Genomic DNA, 25,181 nt, shown 5'->3' with positions numbered 1-25,181 from the left:
TCTTCTCCCTCACCCTTTAGCTATTATTTCACTGCTGGCTTTTTTTTTTTGCAAAATTTCTATTTTATTTACCATTATTATTTAAACATTTATGTTTTTATTTTTTCTGTGTTTGCCAATTTCTTTAGCGTCACATTTAAAAAAAAAAAATACTTCATATTCCCATCGCATACATTCCTGGTATAAGCTCTCAAGATTTGGGGGCTGCAGCAACAACCAGCTGGATACTGGTTTAATCACAACGTAGATATTTGCTAGCACACCAAGGATTGGCACAAAGTGGTGTCCAAACGGGTAGTTTATTGCATGATCACAACACAAGGTGCAACGTTTCGTAGTCACGCAGGACCCCTTCGTCATGCTGTGTTATATCCCTGACGAAGGGGTACTGCGTGACTCCGAAACATTGCATCTTTCTTGTGTGGTGATCATGTAAAAAAACTACCCATTTGGACGCCACTTTGTGCCGATCCTTGGTGTGCTTGCAAATATCTACGTTGTGAAATTAAAAAAAAAACACAAAATTGAAAAAAATACTTAAAATAAAAATATTTGTAATGAACTTTTCAATGTTTTGTAACAAAATCATAATTTTTGTGTCATTTTAAACAGGACAAATAAAATAAAATGTATACTTTTATCTACAGTAACATGGTTTATTTTTAACCACTTCCAGCCCAAGTACGTCATATGACGTCCTTAAATTTCAGTGGGAACATCTGAATGATGGCTGCAGCTACAGGCATCATTCAGATATCCTCTTTTTCATCCGGTGTTTCTGTGCACCGTAAGAACAATCATAGTGGCAGTTCAGCAGCTAGATCATTCTTGCAGGCAACGGGAGGGGACACTCCACCTCCTGCCACCCTCCAATGCTTCTCCGGGCTCTCCTCTGCTATCAGTGACTCGGAGAAAGAATCAGCCACTACCGGATGACGAACATAGAGATTTCCGGTGACCAGATATCTCTATGACCGTCGGAGGCCCGGGCGCAGTGTTATGACATCACGTCCGGGTCACGCTTGTAAACAAGGCCACGATCGCGGACCTGTCACATAACATTCCTATTACAAGGAATGTTTACATTCCTTGTAATAGGAATAAAAGTGATAAAAAAATAAACAAATAAGAGAAAGTGTAAAAATAAAAAAAATTAAGTAAAATAAGCAATAAAAAGAAAAAAATAATTAAAGCCAAGCGTCCCTGTCCCAGGAAGCTCGCACACAGAAGTGAATGCACACGCAAGTCCTGCCCACATATGTAAACGCCGTTAAAACCACACGTGAGGTATCGCTGCATCTATTAGAGCGAAAGCAATAATTCTAGCACTAGACTTCCTCTGTAGCTTTAACCTGGTAACCTGTAAAAAAAAAAAAGTGTTTCTATGTAAACTTTTAAGTACCGAAGTTTGACGCCATTCCATGAGTGTGCGCAATTTTTAAATGTTGGCTATCTATTTACTCGGCGTAACTTCCTCTTTCATGTTATACAAAAAAATTGGGCTAACTTTACTGTTTTGCTATTTTTTAATTCATGAAACAGTTTTTTTTCCAAAAAAAAACACATTTGAAAAATTGTTGCGCAAATACCGTGCAACATAAAAAGTTGCAATGACCATCATTTTATTTCCTAGGGTGTCTGCTAAAAAAACATATATAATGTTTGGGGGTTCTGAATAATTTTCTAGACGGAACAAGTTTTCCAGCTGGGCTATACAATTTTCCGACAACATGATCCGATCGGACTTTGTCTGATCATGCGTAGAGAATTCCGATCGGACAAAGTGCCACGCATGCTCGGATCAAATTCCTAGACCAAAGCTATTGGCTACTAGCCTGAACGTAGTCCTGTCCTAACGAAATAACGTCATCACGTTAAGTACGATCGGATTTTCTGACAACTTTGTGCGACTGTGTGTATGCAACAGTTTCGGACAAAATCCGTCAGACAAAATCCGACGGATTTGGTTGTCGGAATGTCCGACCGTGTGTACAAGGGCTTAGACATTAACAAAATTATTGCTGAGTAAACAGATCCATAGCAGAAATTTCTAAATTGTTCTTGTCCATAGGGGGTGTACCGTTGTAGCAGGTCAAGTGGCTAAAAGCGCTACACTTGGGCTGAACCCCACACATTCTTAAACCAAGAATCGAGGAATTATATCCCATCTCTTAATTATATTCAAAAAAATATTCATTGTAACTAAGACATAAGCTCTTAAATGTAAGAACATATAATTTTCAGCATGTTTCACAAATTACCATAAAAACTCAATGGAACACAAAATGAAAATAACTAGAAATGCCAATGTACACTTAATATTGGACAAAAATGGACTTGTTTCAAAGTATCTCTCCATAAAATGTAAGATAGGAAACCAGGGGCATGATTTATCAAACTACATAACTATTTAAAACATGCTAAGATTGTCTCTCAAGTGCTATCACATAAAATAATATTGTTTGAAAGACATCTTTACAATGCAATAAAGCAGTATTAAACCCAAAAGCAAACATTTATTATTTTGCAGCTTACCAACTATTAGATGTATTGGCTGCATTTATTTTCTTTTCTAGGTTTTCTTTTTCTTTCTTCTATTTTCACCTGGTCATCTGGCCAGTAAGCCTTTTTTTTTTTTTTTTAAAGAACAAGCTCTCTTGCAAAATGTAGCAGATACATAGATAAGACAAACCATTCACCATTGGCAGGGGTGTTTAGAATGATCGGCCTTTTTTTATTTATGTGAAACCTTTATCCCAAAATTAAAAGAAAACTGTTGTAAACTGCTTAGAAAGTGTGAGCTGAAGTTTGGCTTCAGTTTGTTGGTTTATCTAAATCTGTTAGTATAGCCAACACTCCCTCCCCCCAGCATGACAATGCTGCTGTTCAAGTGCCCCCGACAGTGCTACCTGCTGATCTGCACAATTTCGCAATTGACCTTATGCAAGCTATTCTTCCTAATGCCACGCCAATTGAAATTTCCATAAACCGCATCCATAGGATATACAAACCACCTCACCTAGCTGCCTCTGTACCCAGAGATGTACTAATGAGAGTGCCCTTTTTCCAAGCAAAAGAAATGCTTCTGGCAGCCGCCAGAGCTGCAGGAGCCCTTCCCACACCATTTCAGCTATTCCCACACCTCTCTAAGTATGCATTGTACAATCAGAAAATCAAATACAAAACAAATGGTGGTACCCGGAACCTTGCTGATTACAAAAAAATGGAACAACCCACATTGCCACCACCCTAACAGGTGGAATGAAACTTCTCTCTACCTGGGGCATTATTCTGGATTAACTTCAAGAACCCAGGCTTCCCTTACCACAACGTAATTCCCCATACAACCGTTGCAACCCACAGAAACAACCTAATTGACACTTGCAAACCACCATGGATGGGCCTTCCTCATTTTTACTAACCTCTCCCTGGTTCACGGCTCAATATTTTTTTATGTTTATTTTTTTCTTCTGCCATTTAGCTTTCCAGCCTTGTTTCAAAGTTCCATAACACCTTCACATCCAGACCTACCAACTTATACATCAATGCCACAGAATACCAACAGGTCCACCATCTCCAGCCTCAACTAGCTGCAAGTGTCTGAACCCTGCTTACCATTCATTTTCTGCTATGTCACTCAAGATACTATCCATAAATGAGAACAGGCTTAACCACCCTGCCAAGCACCACTCCTTATGGAAAACTGCCCAGGATAATAGTGACATACAAGAGACACAAGGCTGGAAAGCTAAATGGTTCACGGCTCAATATTTTTTTATGTTTATTTTTTTCTTCTGCCATTTAGCTTTCCAGCCTTGTTTCAAAGTTCCATAACACCTTCACATCCAGACCTACCAACTTATACATCAATGCCACAGAATACCAACAGGTCCACCATCTCCAGCCTCAACTAGCTGCAAGTGTCTGAACCCTGCTTACCATTCTCCCTGGTTCACGGCTCAATATTTTTTTATGTTTATTTTTTTCTTCTGCCATTTAGCTTTCCAGCCTTGTTTCAAAGTTCCATAACACCTTCACATCCAGACCTACCAACTTATACATCAATGCCACAGAATACCAACAGGTCCACCATCTCCAGCCTCAACTAGCTGCAAGTGTCTGAACCTTGCTTACCATTCATTTTCTGCTATGTCACTCAAGATACTATCCATAAATGAGAACAGGCTTAACCACCCTGCCAAGCACCACTCCTTATGGAAAACTGCCCAGGATAATAGTGACATACAAGAGACACATTTTTCAACCTTGGCTACACTTAAATGCTCTAAAAAACATTTTCCACACGTATTTCAAGCTTCCTTTACCTTGAAGAAACAAGGAGTTCTAGTTAACATCAAGGATAAGGTAACCTTCCAATCCCACCAAACGATACTAGACTCAAATGGCAGATTCATAGTGCTGATTTGCACTATTAACAATCCTCCATATACTTTGATAAACATTTACTCTCCCAACATCCTTTAGATGTTCTTTCTCAAAAAAACTCATGCAAATTATCAAGACCACGAAGCAAGGCCATGTAATAATGTGTTGGGACTTTAACTTAGTACCGGATGTACAGATGGACTCTTCCATTGCAACCAGAAATATTGTATAAAATTGGCAACTCATTTTCTAAAAACTTAAAAGATTTAAATTAAAATCTTTCAAAGACTCCCAATGACCCTTAGCATTGAGTGTCTGTTTTCCAGAATGTGGTACTTTTTGTGTTTCTACTGGCATATCAAGGCCTATCAAAAATGTGATAGGTAATTAGGAAATCAAATTATTTATGCCCCTTGAAAGCCCGAAGGTGCTTACTGGATTTTGGACTCGTCAATGCAGCTAGGCTGTAAACAAGTTTCATTAATGTGCTTCAAAAGACTCACCACGCCCTTTTGCTAAACACCTTTAGGTATCTACTTTCAAAATGGGGATCTTTTGGAGATGTTTGTATTGTCCTGACTTTTTAAGGCCTCAAGAAATATGATAGCCAGTCAGAACATCAAGCTTTATAAATGTCACACATATATATTATACTTTGTAAACTCTATAACTTTCACACACTCTTTTTTTTTTTTAACCAAAGAAATGCAGTAAAATACATTGTGGCCTTTATTTTTGATGATTAATTTGAAATGTTTTCTATCTTAGGTTTCAATCTTTTTTTCCTTTCTATATAGTTAAACTAAAATCCAGAGGTGGTTAACCACTTGACCACTGGGCACTTAAACACCCTTAATAACCAGACCAATTTTCAGCTTTTGGTGCTCTCACATTTTGAATGACAATTACTCAGTCATGCAACACTGGACCTATATGACCTATATATCTTTTGGTGGTATTTAATCACCTCTCAGTTTTTTATTTTTTGTGCTGTAAAAGAAAAAAGACCGAAAATTCTGCAAAAAAATTAATTTTTCTTTGTTTCTGTTATAAAATTTAGCAAATTAGTAATTTTTTCTTCATAAATTTTGGCCAAAATGTATACTACTACATATCTTTGGTAAAAATAAGCACACATTGGTGGATATTATTTGGTCTTTGTGAAAGTTATAGAGTCCACAAGCTATGGTGCCAATATCTGAAAATTGATCACACCTGAAGGACTGACGGCCTATTTCAATTCTTGAGACCCTAACATGCCAGAAAAGTACAAATACCCCCTAAATGACCCCTTTTTGGAAAGAAGACATTCCAATGTATTTACTAAGAGGCATGATGAGTTTTTTGAAGTTGTCATTTTTTCCCACAATTCTTTGCAAAATCAAGATTTTTTTTTCCTTTTTTTTTCCACAAAATTGTTATATTATCAGGTTATTTCTCACACACAGCATAATGTATACCACAAATTACACCCCAAAACACATTCTGCTATTACTCCCGAGTACGGCGATACCACATGTGTGAGACTTTTACACAGCGTGGCCACATACAGAGGCCCAAAATGCAGGGAGCGCCATCAGGCGTTCTGGAGCACCCAGGACAATTCTGACATTTCTCTCCTACATGTAAAAATCATCATTTATTTGCTAGAAAATTACAGAGAACCCCAAAACATTATATATTTTTTTTTAGCAAAGACCCTGGAAAATACAATGGTGGTTGTTGCAAAATTTGCGCAGCAATTTTTCAAACGCGTTTTTTGGGGGGAAAAAACAGTTTTGTGCTTTAAAAAAAAAAAAAACAGTAAAGTTAGCCCAATTTTTGCATAAAGTGAAAGATGAAGTTATGCTGAGTAAATAGATATCGAACATGTCACTCTTCAAAATTGCACATGCCCGTAGAATGGCGCCAAACGTCGCTACTTAAAAAATCCCCATAGGCGACGCTTTAATTTTTTTTTACTGGTTACATGTTTTGAGTTGCAGAGGAGGTCTAGGACTAGAATTATTGCTCTCGCTCTAACGTTCGCGGCGATACCTCACATGTGTGGTTTGAACACCGTTTTAATATGTGGGCGGGGCTTACGTATGCGTTTGCTTCTGCATGCGAGCACATGGGGACAGGGGCGCTTTACATTTTTTATTTTTTTTATTGTTCATTTTACTTTATTTATTTTAGTTTCACATTTTTTTCCCCAAAAATAAATTTTTGATCACTTTTATTCCTATTACAAGGAATGTAAACATCCCTTGTAATAGGAATATGGCATGACAGGTCCTCTTTACAGTGAAATCTGGGGGTCAATATGACCCCACATCTCACCTCTAGGCTGGGAAGCCTGAAAAAAAAAGATTCTGGCTTTGATCGTACTGGTGAGTTGGTAGAAGCACCGGAGGGCGGTGAGGGGTGGGGGGGCGTCTATGGCTGGGTATTGCAGGGTATCACCGAGTATGGCTGGGTATCTCTGAGTATGGCTGGGTATGGCAATTTATGGCAGGGTATTGCAGAGTATTGGGGGGTACTGCAGAGTAATGACAGGGTACTGCAGAGTATTGGGGGGTACTGCAGAGTAATGGGGGTACTGCAGAGTAATGGCAGGGTACTGCAGAGTATTGGGGGGTACTGCAGAGTAATGGCAGGGTACTGCAGAGTATTGGGGGGGTACTGCAGAGTAATGGCAGGGTACTGCAGAGTAATGGCAGGGTATTGCAGAGTATTTGGGGGTACTGCAGAGTAATGGCGGGGTACTGCAGAGTAATGGGGGGTACTGCAGAGTAATGGCGGGTACTGCAGAGTAATGGCGGGTACTGCAGAGTATTGGGGGGTACTGCAGAGTAATGGGGGGTACAGCAGAGTAATGGGGGGTACAGCAGAGTAATGGGGGGTACAGCAGAGTAATGGGGGTACAGCAGAGTAATGGGGGTACTGCAGAGTAATGGCGGGGTACTGCAGAGTAATGGGGGGTACTGCAGAGTAATGGCAGGGTACTGCAGAGTATTGCAGGGTATTGCAGAGTATTGGCAGGGAATTGAGGGGTTAAATTCGGTGAGCAGCGATGTGGGCACTGCAGATGCAGCCCACAGCGCTGCTAACACCGATCTCTTTCCCCTCCGCTGTACCGATCGGTACAGAGAGGGGGGGGAGGAACCGGCGTCATAACATGACGCTGGTTTGTTTACAAGTGATCACTCCATCATTTGACGGAGCGATCACGTGGTAAACGGCCATGACGAGCGGCCGTTTACCGTGATCCGTGATGATCCCCAGGGGGTGCGCGAGAGAAGAATTCTGGGAGGCCGTTAATTAACGGCCTCTCAGAGTTAAACAACCGCCCTGAAGCCGTTAATCGGCAATGGGCGGTTGTTAAGTGGTTAAACAATACCAAAGGAATGAGTTTTCACATATAAAAGAAGACAAAAGAACAACAATTTAAAATAAACAAAACAAAGAACAAGAAGTATGCTCTGCCTACGCAGGGGTGCTAAGCCAGTAACATCTCGTAAATACCTGGTGTATGCACAGATAGCACATGGATTAATAAGGTGTGGTTGAAGAAAATAACTAAATCAAACAAAAAGAGTGAAAATGAATGCTTTGTGAGTGGCCCCATCCTTGCTAAGGTATGAGAAAATCAAGGAAACCTCGCCCATGGCAATCTAGTGAGCAATCATGGTGATACCATGGTGGGGTCAGCTAATCATTTAGACCACGCTCTTTCGTATTTTGCAGGGCAACCCCCATTCACAAAGTGTCCTTATAAAATGAAAGGCTATTGTTTACTAGGCTTTTACAAAAAGAAATAGAGGGGAGGCCTTCTTTTTTCAATGTAGGGTGATAGCCTTTCTAGCATAGAAGAGAAGGAGACCCACCTGTGTACTTTCTTCTACAGTGGGAATCAGGTCTTCCACCAAACCTAGGATACAGTTCTCCATGGAGGAAGGTATCCTAGTTACTGACACCATGTTGATTACAGACAGCACATCTTACCAGAATCCTATAATAACCAAGCAGGACCAGAAAACATGGGAAAAGTCACCTGGAGAATGGCCACACCTCCATTACTCTGGAGGATAGAGGAGAGGGACGCATCATGTGTAGTCTAGAGGGCGTGAAATAGGCCCTGTGGACTATTTTAAATTGGATCAACTTGTCTCACAAGGAAACCAGAGTACCACACAGAAGGCCCCAAAGATCATCCCAATCATCATTCAGGTGTTGGATATCCCACTGTCACTTAGCTCGAAGACCTGTCAGGGTGGGTAGAGATATTGAGAGTAAGTGGGCTTCTCCATGCACTCAGTAGAGTTCAAGAGTTGATTGCATCACTACGAGAGAGGCTTGGGGAAATTGGCTGGAAAAGGCATGGGAGAGCTGTAGGTATCGAAAAAAATATGACGAGGGGGGTTATTAAAGTCAAATGACAACTGGGACAGAGGTTTTACTGAAGCACATGGTACTTGTGAAATAAAGTTTACATTGTATTTGGCTCATGTTCCCGGTTCCGGTCCCGGTATGGAAGTGAGGCATGGAGGGGTTCAGACAGAGCAGAGTATTATGTGAAAATTTAAGTTATCTAGCTGTCCCACTTATCCTCTAATTTGGGCCAATGACCCAGCCCAAGTATGCAAATTAGAAATTCAATCAAAATGAATAGGATGTATACTTGTTTTGGGGCAATAACTCAAAACTCCTGAAATGAAAACATCAGTGTGGCATCCAGGAAACTGGCATTTTTCCTGACCTCAACCTGACAGAACACCTTTGGGATAAATTAGAGCAGAGACTGCCAGCCAGGCCTTCTCGTCCACATCAGTGCCTGACCTCACAAATGCACTTCTGGAAGAATGGTCAAACATTCCTATAGACACACTCCTAAACCTTGTGAACTGCGTTCCCAGAAGAGTTATAGCTGCAAAGGGTGGGCCAGCTCAATATTGAACCCTACTGACTAAGAATGGGATGCCATTAAAATTCATGTGCGTGTAAATATTGGTAAAATAGTGTATTTTTGGACTCTTCGAAGAGTAAAACAACTACACAAACTACTACTAAACAACTATTAATATAAATGCCTTCATTACAGGAATAACACTCCGCAAGAGGCCTAACACAGTCCTTCCCTAATTCACTGGACTTTGACCCCGGTCACACCGGTGCAACTTGTCATGCGATTTGACAAATCCAAAACACATTTTCGGCAATGGAACTGTTTAAATAAGTGTGACGCTGACTTTGTGGTGCCGCACCAATTTGAAAAGAAGTTCCTTCACTTTTTTTGGCGATTTGAGTTGCGATGTGCATAGATATCTGCTCATGAAACTGCACAGATGTCAGCCAAGTTGCACCTGAAGTCACACCGAAAAAACTAAGGTTCTGGCAGCCTGGAACCAATTATTTTTCTTTGTTTATTTGAGGAGATACTGACTTCAGCAGCAGTTGTAGTACTGGGTTCTCCTTTACAGAAAAAATTAAAAAAAATGCTCTGAGGTTCCAGGCTGCTGAAGTGGTTGTCAATCAGCTGAACATGAAAATTATAAGTGGCAAGACAATCTCTTTTATAACAGAGAAAAAAGCAATATGTAAAGACCAGTGCTCAAGGCCACTAACTGATGTTCTACTGCTGACATTAGCAGATTTATGACAGGCTAAATAAATTCTGCTGTTCTTCACATACTGTAATTCACAATTAAATAAACTCTCCACCACAAAAATATAACAGACCTCCAAAACAAAGCAAATCAAGAATCAATCATTAACATGTATGGCATACAAAAATATTGGCCACCAGGAATGATTCAGACAGTAGTATGAGCTAATTAATAACACAGTTCTCTAAAAAAATTAAAGTTCCAGCATTGTCTTGAAGTCTCACTCATTAAACCACAAAAGCTGACAGCTCTGCCTTAGTCTTATTCGTTTATGAAAGCTATTACCACTGATTTCTTTTCATCTGATTTGTATTATCAGTCCTAACTAACTACATAAAAGCTTTTCACTTTGAAGGCTCTATTTTCAGCTTAGAGAGTGGACAGAGTTTAATGACGAGGGCTTTAACATTTAACTGGACAAGGCCTACTTTTTAATTCTTTTTATTCAGTTTAATTGTATTGCTATAGGTTTATCAAGAACTATTAAATATTTAAGAAGGTCCCATTTGTCTTTTCATTGATTTCTTATCCACTGCTGCCTTAATTATTAATACGTATCCTTGAGTAAACCATCAATAAATGCAACAATGTGGGGTCTTCTTCAAAGGATTATGCAATCTGCTTAAACATGTCACCTCTTGAACGATCAATGTGAAGGATACCAGCAAAAATGCTTATTTTTGTCATGCTACGGGGTTCACATAAATGTGACACAGCTAAGATACTCAATATCTATGCTGTATAAGTTATCATATGCAGTGAACGGAAAACTACAGCATACTAAAGGTAAAACTACAGTTTGGGGTTCATTTACTAAAACTGGAGAGTGCAAAATCTAGTTCATCTCTACAAAGAAAGCAATCAGCTTCCAGGTTTTTTTTTGTCAAAGCTTAATTGAACAAGCTGAATTTAGAAGCCGATTGGCTACCATGCACAGCTGCACCAAGCTGTGCACTTTCCAGTTTTACTAAATCAACCCTTATATGTCCACCGAGGCCTGTAAAGAAAAGAAAAATGCCTTTTTCAAACAAATACAGTGATCTGTTTTGTGATACACATTTTCAATGTTCTTTAAATATAATGAATACAAAGACTACAAATAACCACACATATACTATATGTACAGTACTGAGAAAAAGTCTCAGGCAGGCATGAAAAATGCTGTAAATCAAGAATGCTTTCAGAAATAGAAGAGGTAATAATTTATTTTTATCAATTAACAAAATAGAAAGTAAATGAACAGAAGAGAAATCCAAATCAAATCAATGTTTGGTGTGACCATCCTTTGCCTTCAAAACAGCATCAATTGTTATAGGTACACTTGCACACAGACTTTGAAGGAACTCAGCAGGTAGCAACGTCTTGGAGAACTAATCACCGATCTTCTGTAGATGTAAGTTGTCTCAAATCCTTCTGTCTCTTGTCTGTCTCTTCTTTCTATGTAATTCCAGGCAGACTTGATGATGTTGAAATCAGGGTTCCCTAGGAGCCGAATCTTTACTTCCAGAACTCCTAGGTCTTCTTTACACTGAAGATACCGTATTTATTGGCGTATAACACGCACTTTTTCCCCCTTAAAATCGGGGGAAAGTCGTGGGTGCGTGTTATACGCCGATCCCCACTGTCTGTGAGGCAAAAATAACGAGCGGCGCCGAAAAAGACCGAGCCGTCTGCTCGGCTCCGCTCGTAGTCCCGCCTCCCTGCTGTTTCTGCGAGCGCTGCCGAAAAAGACCGAGCCGTCTGCTCAGCTCCGCTCGTAGTCCCGGGACTACGAGCGGAGCTGAGCAGACGGCTCGGTCTTTTTCGGCGCCGCTCGGTATTTTTCGGCGGTGCTCGCTCGGTCTGTCTCGCCGGCGGGATATTTAAACATGGAAGGCTGCAAACGGTGCTGGGTGAGCTAGAAATGACACTGGCAAGCTGCAAATGACACTCTGCAAGGCTGCAAACAGCGGTGGGCAAGCTGCAAATGACACTGATCATTCTGCAATGATGGACAAGGCTGCAGATGCACACTGATAAGGCTGCATTGACGGGCATTTAAATGTAAGTTTTTTTTCCCTTAAACTTCCCTCCTAAAACTTTTTTCCTTAAAATGCCCTCCTAAACTTGGGGTGCGTGTTATACGCCGGTGCGTGTTATACCCCGATAAATACGGTAGTTCTCCATTACCACTCTCTAGCCCTTTGTGGACAAACTGCCTTTTTGCTACAGCCAAATATTTCAAAATTTGATGAGTCAAATTTTTCTGCAGCCCAGTTCCTATGTTTTCGTGCATAGTTGAATTGCTTAGACTTGTTACCATGTTCTATTCAGGAAAGCATAGGAACTGGGGTGCAGAAAAATGCCAGCAGGTGCTCTGTACTGATGAGTCAAAATCTGAAATATTTTGCTGTAGCAAAAGGCAGTTTATTCACGAAGGGCTGGAGAGTGGTACAATAATGAGTACCTGCTGGCAACAGTGAAGCATGGTGGAGGTTCCTTTCAAGTTTCGGGCTGCATTTCTGCAAATGGATTTGGAGATTTGGTCAGGATCAATGGTGTCCTCAATGCTGAGAAATACAGGTAGATATGTATCCATCATGCCATACCACCAGGGAGGTGTGTGATTGGCCCCAAATTTATTGTGCAGCAGGAAAGTGACCACAAACATGCAGCCAATGTAATTAAGAACTATCTTCAGTGTAAAGAAAGCAAGGAGTCCTGGAAATGGTGGTTTGGCTGCCACAGAGCCCTAATCTCAACATCATTCGAGGCAGCCTACATCCACAGAAGATCTGTGGTTAGTTCTCAAATATTTCTGGAACAACCTACTTGCTGAGTTCCTAAAACAAATGTGTGCAAGTGTACCTAGAAGAACGGATGCTGTTTTGAAGGCAAAGGGTGGTCACACCAAATATTGATTTGATTTGGATTTCTCTTTTGTTCACTTACTTTCCATTTTGTTAATTGATAAAAATAAACTATTAACATTTCTATTTTTGAAAGCATTCTTAATTTACAGCATTTTTTTTTACACCTGCCTAAAACGTTTACATGGCGCTGTGTATATATATATTATATATATATATATATATATATACACACACACACACACACACACACACACACACACACAATTTCACTATATGGAATAGAATAAGCAGTACAGTATACTAACATGTTATCAAGTATTAGGTGCATTACAATCTGGAATTACAAAGTGATAAAAACATGACCTAAGAAAGTCAGCACATTTCCAATTTTAAAATAGTACTTAAAGTAAATGTTCAGTTTAACATCCATGGAAGTATACAAATGTATTTTACTTTTTCAGCATTCAGCAATCTTGGGTAACAAGTATGAACACAAATCATACCTATGTCAAATTCATTTGTCACAGTGTACTACACCTTTGATTAATTTCAACTTGTGATAGGGAAAACTAAAGGGTCACAAAACCTCAAAGTTTTAATCTAATTTTTAATGCCGTGTCTGCACTAGTCCTGTGTCAAGTGATGATTTAATCGGAAAATAGAAACAGTCTGATTTTTGACCATAAGTTGTATAATATCTCGCAAAGAAACACTATAATTCAATATTGCTTAGGACAATTAAAGTATATTATCTAACAATAACCTTAAAGTTATTAAAGGACATAAAAATTAACGTCACCACCCAGACAATATTCTAATATATAGGAGTCCTGTCCTTGCACACATAATACACAATATCCACATTCTTGACTGTGACTCTTAAAATCTGAAATTTTGGCACTATTTTACACTGTGCAGCAATACATATATGCATGTTTCAAAATCTACTCTACTATTGATTGCCAATAAATTACTGATCTATCATATACACTTGTTGATTCAATTTTCTAATTTTTAAGTTTGTGAGACCTGTTGTGCAGAAAGTAGGAACTGGAGTAAGATTTATAAACCACCAACCCTTATGAGTAGTTTATCTAACTGTCAAGCCTCTTAATGAAATAATGTTCCTACAAAGGCACCCTTGCTGGTTCAGCATCAATCTGGGGCATATTGTTTATTAACTGTAATGCATTTTTCTGTTTTACTGAAATGACCCAGTCACTATAGGATTGACACTAAAATAAAACCATCCTTAAAACAAGATGCTACATATTTTCCTTTATGGTGATCTGTGAAATAATTGCACTGTGTGGCTGGTTCCTGGAGATTGCAGGTATTTGACACTCCTAAGTCAAAAAGATATACAGTTGTGCTCATAAGTTTACATACCCTTGCAGAATTTATGATTTCTTGGCAATTTTTCAAAGAATATGAATGATAACACAAAAACATTTCTTTTACTCATGGTTAGTGATTGATTAAACTAAACCACGCTTGCCTCACCTCTATCGAATGAGAACTATAAGCTCCATCGATAAGTTACACTGGTGAATATCAAAATAACAACCCCGACTGAGTGGCAAATGTAAATTAATAACTCTAATATTACATAAATTATTTATAGCAATAGTGACTTGATTTATACAATGTAAAGTGACTCGTGATAATATGTGCAAATACACCAAGACAAAATCCTTGGTGCTCCATGCTCCAAAGGTGACTGTAATTCCACCACTGTGTGGTTCCAAACTCACCTGCCTTATGGCAGAAAGAGTCAACTGTGCTTTAGGTCTCTTTTACATTGTATAAATCAAGTCACTATTACTATAAATAATTTATGTAATATTAGAGTAATTCATTTACATTTGTCACTCAGTCAAGATTGTTATTTTGATATTCACCAGTGTAACTTCTTGATTAAGCTTATAGCTCTTATTAGACAGAGGTGGGGTGAGGCAAGCACTTTTTAGGTTAATCAATCATCACATTTGTTCCCACTTGCAAGGGGACAGTATACACAGCAGTGACCAGATATAGTCATACCACATTACCAAGGCGCTAGTGTCACCCAAGTCATGACTAGTGTTCGCTTGAAGTCATTTATTATCAATCAACTGGGTTTACTCTTTTTAAATCATAGTGTGTGTGTATAAAAGGTCAATGAGTTTCTGGACTCCTGACATACCCTTGCATCTTTCATCCAGTGCTGCACTGACGTTTCTGGATTCTGAGTTATGGGGAAAGAAAAAGAATTGTCAAAGGATCTGCGGGAAAGGGTAGCTGAACTGTATAAAACAGGAAAGGGATATAAAAATATATCCAAGGAATTGAGAATGCCAATCAGCAGTGTTCAAACTTTAATCAAGAAGTGGAAAATGAGGGGTTCTGTTGAAACCAAACCACGGTCAGGTAGACCAACCAAAATTTCAGCCCCAACTGCCAGGAAAATTGTTCGGGATGCAAAGAAAAACCCACAAATAACTTCAGGTGAAATGCAGGGCTCTCTGAAAACCTGTAGAGTGGCTGTTTCAAGATGCACAATAAGGAGGTACTTGAAGAAAGATGGGCTGCATGGTCGAGTTGCCAGAAGAAAGTCATTACTACGCAAATGCCACAAAGTATCCCACTTACAATACGCCAAACAGCACAGAGACAAGCCTCAAAACTTCTGGCACAAAGTCATCAGGAGTAATGAGACCAAAATTGAGCTTTTTGGACACAACCATAAACACTACATTTGGAGAGGAGTCAACAAGGTCTATGATGAAAGGTACACCATTCCTACTGTGAAACACGGAGGTGGATCGCTGATGTTTTGGTAATGTGTGAGCTACAAAGGCACAGGTGGTCAAAATTGATGGCAAGATAAATGCAGTATCTTCTCAAAAAATACTGGAGGAACTTTTGCATTCATCAGCCAAGAAGCTGTGCATGGGATGTACTTGGACATTCCAACGTGACAATGATCCAAAACACAAGGCCGAGCTGACCTGTCATTGGCTACAGCCGAATAAACTGAAGGTTCTGGAGTGGCCATCTCAGTCTCCTGATCTCAAAATCGTTGAGCCACTCATGCAGTTCATGCAAGACAGCCCAAGAATTTACAAGAACTGGAGGCTTTTAGCCAAGAAGAATGGGCAGCTTTACCATTCTTTGAAGATAAAGAGCCTCATCCACAAATACCACAAAAGATTTCAAGCTGTCATTGATGTTAAAGGGGGCAATACAGGGTATTAAGAACTGGGGTATGGAAACTTTTGATCAGGGTCATTTGGGTAGTTTCTGTTGTGTTTATAAGTAAACACAGTTGATTGATAATAAATGGCTTCAGTCAAACACTAACCATGAATAAAAGAAAAGTTTTTGTGTTAATCATATTCTCTGAAAAATGGCCAAAAAAATCATAAAATCTGCCAGCGTATGTAAACTTATGAGCACAACTGTATGTAAGCTGATGTTATCGATCTCTCCTACTAGCTGCCTGGCTGTCGTGCTGTTTCTATGGCTTCAATACTTTCTGTGTCAGAAACGGACACATGCATATTACACGTTGTGACTTAATCCTGATTATACTTGCTGTGGATTAGTAACTGAAGTCACCGGGTTTGCCTGACGATCATTTTCAGCAGGAGTCCACATATTTCTTTCGGTCTGGTGAGCTCAATTTGAATTTTAAAGTAAGTGTACTGAACTTGGTAACCTTTTTATGTTTCATACAATTCAAATGGAGTTAAAAAGCAAGCTACTAAACTGAGATTGTAAAATGAGGTTAAATTCACAATATCAAATAACTAAGATATTACCAGCTGGATGAGCAAACTAATTAGGTCTGTCAGAGGCTTATTAACCAGCAGAAGGTCTTCAGCTGCCTGTGCATCTCCTCCTTGGCCATTCTTCTGAGCCTACATGTACAGTAAATGAAGAAAGCAATTAGTAAAATGTACCTTTATTTTCAGTACTATAAGAAATATACACAAGTAACGCATGCAGTACTTGACAAAACTAACAACATCCGGATTGCATGAGTCTCCTATACCATGTGATATGTTGCAGGCAAAGGCACTTTGTTTTTGATCTGTGTTTGGGGTGTTAAGTTAACACTGACAACTGCTTGAGATCGCAAATGTGCAGTGTGTTTTAAACACAGTTAGGGAAACACGCACGGAATGTGAGTTTCCTGCCGTCAACTGGCCCTAAAGAAAACTTAAAAGGGTGACTCCACTTTCATGGGAAAAAAATAACAAAACAAAAAAAATATATAGCATATACAATTGCGACACAAGTCATATTGTGATTGAAATTATCTTTCCTTTTCAAACTTCAGCCGCTGTAATTTTCTGTAAATGCAATGCAATATGGCTACCTGGAGGTGTTCTGCACAGAGAATGTGTATAGAACACCCCCCAGAAACATAATGTCCTGCTTGTTTGATTGGCTTCCTGATTTTACCACAAGTCTACACTAAGGCAGGCAATAAATTATACAGTTTTCTGTACAATTGTCTTTAGATTTACCTTAAACCATGTAGTGCAAGGGCCTGCCTAATTGGATACAACTGAAAGTGTTGTTTAGTTTTGACCTCATATTATATGGTTTTTGGTATATCTAAAGGAAAATTGTACAAGAGAATTTAACTTGTATGGCCAGCCTAAGGTACAAATTTCATTTTTGGTAAGATACTCCCAATAGGAAATCACGGCTAAAGGAATGCAGACCCTGCAGCTTTCCTCATTATAGCCCTACAGCTGATTGATAATTATGAAACCACTCCCATTAGACTCACTCAGCACAGGGACTCAGAAGAACAAACAATGATTTCTTCAGAATAACAAAAGATAACACCTTCACCGCTCCAAAGAAGCTGCTGGCAGGACTTTTTCTGATGCCCTGCTAGCACAGCGCTCTAGTGTGAAAGCCCGGCTTTCACACTGGAGTGAATGGAGCAGCTGTTTTAGGGCGTATTGCAGGCTCTATTTTTAATTCTATAGCGCCTGCAAAATGCCTCAGTGTGAAAGGGGTCTAAAAATCTGATCAAATCACAGCCGCACTGGTGTGAACCTAGCCTAAGACCCCTTTCACACCACACCACCCATAGCGTGGGCGCTATTTTTAGCAGTGTTTTACCGCCGGATTTGCGGCGCATTTCGATCGCTAGAGGGGCGTTTTTACCCCCGCTAGCGGCAGAGAAAGGTTTAAAACCGCCGGCAATACGCCACAATAGCGGCGTTTTGCCGGCGGTATTACAGTGCTGCCCCATTGATTTCAATGGGGAGCAGCTGTGGAGGAGCGGTAAACACACCACTCCTTCACCGCTCCAAAGAAGCTGCTGGTAGGACTTTTCCCTGATGTCCTGCCAGCGCACCGCTGTAGTGTGAAAGCCCTTGGGCTTTCACACTACAAACAATGGTGCAGCTATTTTAGGGCGGATTGCAGGCGCTATTTCTAACGCTCTAGCGCCTGCAAAACGCCCTGGTGTGAAAGGGGTCTAATAGTAATGGAATCCAATTACGTCACAACCTTTTTAAATTAATTATATAAATGTTTTACTTATAGTTTCATAGTAGGACCTACAATATGTTAGCTTTTTACTTATGTCTATAAAATGTTTTTCAACTGACCATCTGCTGTTACTGGAAGCACGGTCCGCCATAACTCAGCTGAATATTAAATATTTTAACATACATATTGCTACTCTGTTTTCCAGCTCTCACTGGAAACCGAAAAGAAAAAAATACTTCAGAGGTTTACAGAGTTACAAGCTATAATTTGGGCATATGGAGTATGACCAAAGTATACAGAATATCAAGTTCCCCTATGAATAGCATTTTCTGTTCTCCATACCTGAATGACCAGTCGTACCACACCAGATGTGTATTTTAGCATGCAATGCAAAATGTCAAGCAACAGGAGAAGTTGTGCATTGGCAGTTTTCAGGCGAATTTTGTCATCGACCTCAAGATACAAAGCTGCTGTTTCCACAATCAAGTTTGACATGTGATGTACCAGTCCTAAAATATATATACATAAACATATATTAGCAATATAAAGTGGTTACAAATTTACAAAATATAAAGAAAACCGCTCTTGTCATAGTTCATAATTATTTATTATGATAATTAATAATAGTTATTTAATAATTTATTATACCCCCTTTCTCTGCCCCAAGGTGTCATATTTTTCCCAGATCAGTCCTTGTTTATAATCTTTCTTTAAACCATTCCACCTTATATTAGTTCTGGATAGTATTTGAATTTTGGTTGGATTGCGAAGGTGGGCCAGGCTCTTACAGTATGTTCTGCCCTTTTCTATAATGGCCATGCCATTCTCATTAGGTTTGCATAGTATTTCCACCCAGTGGAGGTAGAGTGGCAGGGTTGTGGATGGGTTTGGGCTTCGACAGTAAAGTTTGCCCTTTTCCCTTATTGTGGTTTGAGGTACTACTTCTGCCCTTTGTGGGTGAATGTTTTTCTCTTGTCAGTGATCTGTGGCAGGGATTGGGGGTGTGCAGAGAGGAGGGTTTTATGGTCTGTGCACTTCCAATCCTGAGATGCAGACTTGTGAGAGGGCGGATGTGACGTCATGGTGGGGAAGAAGTGATGCCAAATGCCAACTTGAACTAGGGAGATACACTGTAGAGAAGGAGGCCAAAAGATGGAAAATGTGCAAATACCACCTTCTGGATGGGGGCAGGGTATCTTTATTTTAGGCTGACATTGTTTTATAGGTAAGATAAAACATTTTTGTAAAACCCTGGATAATTAGACACTTTTTGTATCAAATCTTTATATTTTATAAGACCACATTTATCTTATGACGATGTTTGCTGAAGCTGAGAGATTGGTCCACTGGTTTATTCTTTAAGGCTCTCATTAAAGAAATGTGAGGGCATGGATTTTGAGTCCTAATGAATGTGGTTTAAAGAGCCCATAAGGTTATGTTACATATTTTGTCAAGTGTGAAATTTTATTGGAGCTATGACAGTGAGCCCTTAGTTGCAAGTTTACATTCATGGAATATGCCTACATCATAGTATCAAGCAAGGAAAATCCCCTATTGGGTGGACTTTTAAGGCACTATAGTATTTCAAAGAATTATACTAAGATGTATTGATAATTACAAAAAACATTTATTGAAAAAGTATATAAACACAAACAGTAATATATAAAATCAAGGAATATTTGAGCATATCTATAAATCTATGTGTTGTTGTACATAAACAATATATACAATACAGTTAATAGTCTCTTGCACCCGATGCGTTTCAGAGTGCTAGGTTGCCTACTTCTTAACGGGTACATGCGAGAAGAGACCATATTTCTAAAGTAAAGTCATGAATAAATGAGTATACATAGATAGCAATACATTATAGTGCGTATAACATTTTTAAAGTATATCAAAGAAATTAGAAAGCACTTACAGCCGTTTTAATGATATAATCAACATTCCAAAACTTAAAAACAAACAAGGGCACAGGTTCCTTTAAAGAGGAAGTAAACCCTGATGGGTTTACTTCCTCTTTGATTCCCTGCAAAGGTAAAGCATAATGGACTACTATGCATCGCATAGTAGTCCATTATGTGTCACTTACCTGACACAGGAGCCAACGAAGTCACCGCTGTCACCTGTAGTTCCGAGCGTCCATCTTCTTGGTGTGTCTCCGTGGGTCTCGCTGCTCCGGCTCTGTGATTCGCCGGAGCAGTGATGACGTCACCCCCGCGCATGCGCACAGGAGCTGACACTCGCAGGATATCGCCGCAATCTGCGGCTTACCCAGGGCACATGCGCCGTAGACAGCGGTGGCTGTCTTCAGGTAAATATCTCCTAAACCGTATAGGTTTAGGAGATATTTCTTGGACCTACAGGTAAGCCTTAATCTAGGCTTACCTGTAGGTCAAAGTGGTTTGTAAGGGTTTACAACCACTTTAAGTTCCCACCCTGAAAACCTCTATACATATTATATTTTTCATATTATGCTGAAATCTGTTTGTAATACATATTGTGTTCTGTATTTATTAATATTTAAACAGGGTTTTTTCTTCTTTTCTATCTATATCTTATATTCCTGCTGTTCTCCACTCTGAGCATTTCTAGCTTGCTTCTTTTCAGATGTCATTTCATCCGGGAGGTTCCTCTTCGCTTCTCCCTCACCTTCACCTAGGTCCATCTCGGGGTATGGGCATGCTCTGATGGCACGCAGCACCGCCCTGGCTTCATTATATCCATGGCAGTGTCTTGTGAGGCTATTCAGCGCTGACAAGCACTGTCCACTTGAAGAAGGAGGCAACATAGCACTCTGAAACGCATTGTATATATTTTTTTTTGTACAGTAACACAGATTTATAGATATGCTCAAACATTCCTTGATTTTATGTATTATTGTTCGTTTTTATATACTTTTTCAATAATTGTTTTTTGGAATTATCAATTCATCTTATTATAATTCTTAGAAATATTATAGTGCCTTAAAAGCCAACCCAATAGGTGATTTTACTTGTTTCTGTTTAATACTGAATGTGACACTCCCCCTTGCACAATAAACTGGCCTAGCAAATTTTTATTTTACATCATAGTATGAGGCCCTTAATGATTATTTCATTGATTATGATAGGTGTGTTTTTGTTTTTTCTTTTCTCTTGACATTTTAGGCCATAGTGGCACGTTACTTTTCCCCTAGAAATTTGAAAGATCGTTTGGGGGATATGATTATGAATGGGGCTATTACAATTGAGGACTATCTCTCTCTTTCACTTCAAAAGGAAGATCGCCAAGCTCCTATTGATGCATTTTTCACTAGGTAGGTAACACTAGATCAGTGTATGTCTCCCCAACTCCATATTGGGGATCACTCCCACCCAACTAATTCAAAATATAGTTAACCCGGGGGAGGTTGGTGTGGATAGTGGCCCCCAGGACCATTCCTCCAGTCTTAGATAAATATATTCACAATATAAGGTATTCATTTGTAGACAAAGTAACGTGTTTTATGTATACATTTACAATATTCATTGAGGTGTATTTTGACTGTTAGCTATAGTTTCCCAGAACCTGATGAAGTAGGGTTGGGACCCATGAAATGCGCCATAATTCATCATATTGTTTTCCCCAATTGCACTCGTTTCCATCTGGGAGCCAAGTTATGTGGAAGAAGGAAGAACAAAGATTTACTGTGAAACATATGTTAAAAATCTTCATGTCATATAAATAGTGGTTGTGAAATTAGTGCTCTCAAACTGAAATTGGTCATGTAATATATGGTTGTGAAATTAGCGCTTTCAAACTATAGCCAGTGACACTGAGTGGAAAAGATATTACAGGGCAGAAGTAAATCCGTAGATCTACTTCTGTACAACCACCTTGCCCATATATAGATAAAAAATTTGGTCGGTCTCTTAGGTTTCGTTTTTGAGAGCAAAAAAGCCTGGGAGAATTAAAAGTCTTTTTGGCTTCAGAAGCAGGAGCACACTTGCCATTTTGAGGCTAAGGCTTTTTCCATCAGGGTAAATGAGTACTCATACCACTAGCAATTATAAAATGTATACAATTGTCTAGAGAAGCACCAAAAAAGTTCAGGGCATGCAATTTTTACGCTGCTGTTCCACAGACCAACATTTCAGGAATAGATTGATTCACTGACAGAAGACTCGTTCAGGTGATACAATGGATAATATCAGCTAAGAGAACAACACGATAATGTAGGGATGAAAGCAAAAAATCTAAGCACCCTAAAACTAAAGGGCCATTAAGAATGTAGCTAGATTCGTTGATGTTAGCGGAGTCTATTTTCTTAAGGTTTAACAGACTGACACAACAGCTATGGCAGGTTGTATACACAGATTTGGAAATGGCTTCCAAACATTTATCAGTAGAATATTTAAACACTGGAGCATTTCATTAGCTACAGTCAGTCTTTTATTAAGGCAAAACATTGTTGGATCCAAAGAGGGCCACTTCGCAGTGCCTGAATGTCACATTTCAGAAAAGCCCCAGAATCTTTGATCCAGTGGTATTGTGCTAAGCGCTGCACACACAGTAATAAAAAAAAGTTCACACAGCACTACGTTATCCATTGACTGGGTTGTGTATGTGTAAAAGCAACCATAATACACACAACACTGCAGGCTCTGTGATTCTTTTTGTGAAGGGCAGCGCTGGTCTCTGAAGCGGCTCTCTGCTGCTAGAGACCAGAGCTATCAATCCCAAATCTCCTTTCTAGCAGTGTTGTCGGACAGGGGGGTGGAAACCTGTCCAACCATGCTGCTTAGAAGCATAGGGATAGATCTCAGCACCACCAAATTCTATACGCACTTGGTCCCCTAGGGAACTGAACAACAATAAAAAATATATAATGACATAACTTTACTTAATGATGAAGAAAAGTATGCTTGTGTGCACATCAGCATGTGGCATAGTCACTAATAGTGACTAATACTTACAGAGAAAGCTTCCAAATTCTATAAGTGGTCATAAAATCAAAACTTTTTTTTACCTTAATGCATTCCTTGCATTAAAGCAGAATTCCACTTAAATAAATAAATAAATAAATAAATAAAAGTCAGCAGATACAAATACTGCAGCTGCTGACTTTTAATAATTGGACACTTACCTGTCCCAGGGTCCAGCGATGCGGAGATTCAAAGCCCTGCTCATCTCCCCCTCTGCTCGGTGGCATCAGCATTGTAACTGTGGGCGCCTGGCTGTGGCTTCACAGCTGGGCACCCACTGCACAAGCATCTGGGACCCGCGACGTGTCCCAGATGATTGCCTAGAGGGAGGGGGAGAGGTGACCTTCCTTGCAGTGCCGACGGTGCGCCAGAAGGAAGTGGGAGCTGGAACCCAATGAAAAGAGGGTATACGTTACCACCTCAAAAAATGACATGCAAAATGTGGCATGTCAGGGGGTCACCTTCTCTTAAAGCAGAAGTTCCATTTTTGGGTGGAACTTTGCTTTAAGGTAAAACATTTTTAGGTGTCAGCATTGACCCCTCAGCCCCCTTTACTTACATGAGCCCTCATTTGATCCAGCACTGTGCACGTCTGCAGATCTTTTATCCCCTCACTTCTGGGTCTCGCTGGCTTTGCCATTGGCTCCCAGTGCTGTCAATCAAAGCCAGTGACAAGGGGGCAGGGCCGAGTCCCGCTGTCTGTGTCAATGGACGCAGCAGGGGGACTCGGCTGTGAAGCAGCTTTCCATGAGGGGCACTGGCTAAAGAGGAGGAGCCAGGAGCGCCTGCGGGGGACCCAAAAAGAGGAGATTCCCGGCCGCTCTGTGCGATTCCATTGCACAGAGTAAGTAAGTATAAACATGTTATAAACTTGTTATTAACCACTTTCAGACCGGACCATTTTGCTGGTAAATGACCAGAGGTCTTTTTACAATTTGGCACTGCGCTGCTTTAACTGGTAATTGCGCGGTCATGCAATGTTGTACCCAAACAAAATTTGCGTCCTTTTCTTCCCACAAATAGAGCTTTCTTTTGATGGTATTTGATTGCCTCTGCGATTTTTATTTTTTGCGATATAAACGTAAAAAGACCGCAAATTTTGAAAAAAAATGATATTTTCTACTTTTTGTTATTAGAAAAATCCAATAAACTCAATTTCAGTCATACATTTAGGCCAAAATGTATTCAGCCACATGTCTTTGGTAAAAAAAAAGTCAATAACTGTATATTTATTGGTTTGCGCAAAAGTTGTCAAATCTACAAACTAAGGTACGTTTTCTGGAATTTACGCAGCTTTTAGTTTACGACTGCCTATCTCATTTCTTGAGGTGCTAAAATGGCAGGGCAGTACAAAACCCCCCCAAATGACCCCATTTTGGAAAGTAGACCCCCTAAGGAAATTGATAAGTGGCATGTTGAGCCCATTGAATATTTTATTTTTTTGCCTCAAGCGATTGAATAATGACAAAAAAAAAATTATTTTTTTCTTTTACACAAAGTTGTCACTAAATGATATATTGCTCACACATGCTATGGGCATATGTGAAATGACACCCCAAAATAAATTCTGCTGCTTCTCCTGAGTACGGGGATACCACATATGTGGGACTTTTTGGGAGCCTAGCCGCGTACGGGGCCCCGAAAACCAAGCACCGCGTTCAGGCATTCTAAGGGCGTAAATTTTTGATTTCACTTCTCACTACCTATTACAGTTTTGAAGGCCATAAAATGCCAAGATGGCACAAAACCCCCACAAATGACCCCATTTTAGAAAGTAGACACCCCAAGCTATTTGCTGAGAGGCATGTTGAGTCCATGGAATATTTTATATTTTGCCACAAGTTGCGGGAAAA

The 25,181-nt window shown here is 39.7% G+C and overlaps 1 protein-coding gene across 2 annotated transcripts in view; it reads right to left on the bottom strand.

Annotated features, from left to right (window-relative positions):
* ULK4 (unc-51 like kinase 4) overlaps positions 1-25,181 on the bottom strand; it is a 951,013-nt gene that overhangs the window by 213,516 nt on the left and 712,316 nt on the right. For both annotated transcript variants that reach the window (XM_077491567.1, XM_077491568.1), the window contains exons 33-34: positions 18,728-18,894; positions 16,690-16,788 (exon numbers count right to left, since the gene is read on the bottom strand). In XM_077491567.1, the coding sequence (XP_077347693.1) occupies positions 16,690-16,788; positions 18,728-18,894 (266 nt within the window). The remainder of the gene's footprint in view (positions 1-16,689; positions 16,789-18,727; positions 18,895-25,181) is intronic.

The sequence above is a fragment of the Lithobates pipiens genome, unplaced genomic scaffold (assembly GCF_037356315.1).
Source record: "Lithobates pipiens isolate NorthernLeopardFrog02 unplaced genomic scaffold, aLitPip1_a1.2 Scaffold_19, whole genome shotgun sequence".
Taxonomy (NCBI): domain Eukaryota; kingdom Metazoa; phylum Chordata; class Amphibia; order Anura; family Ranidae; genus Lithobates; species Lithobates pipiens.
This window is presented reverse-complemented; position numbering and strand designations above follow the sequence as displayed.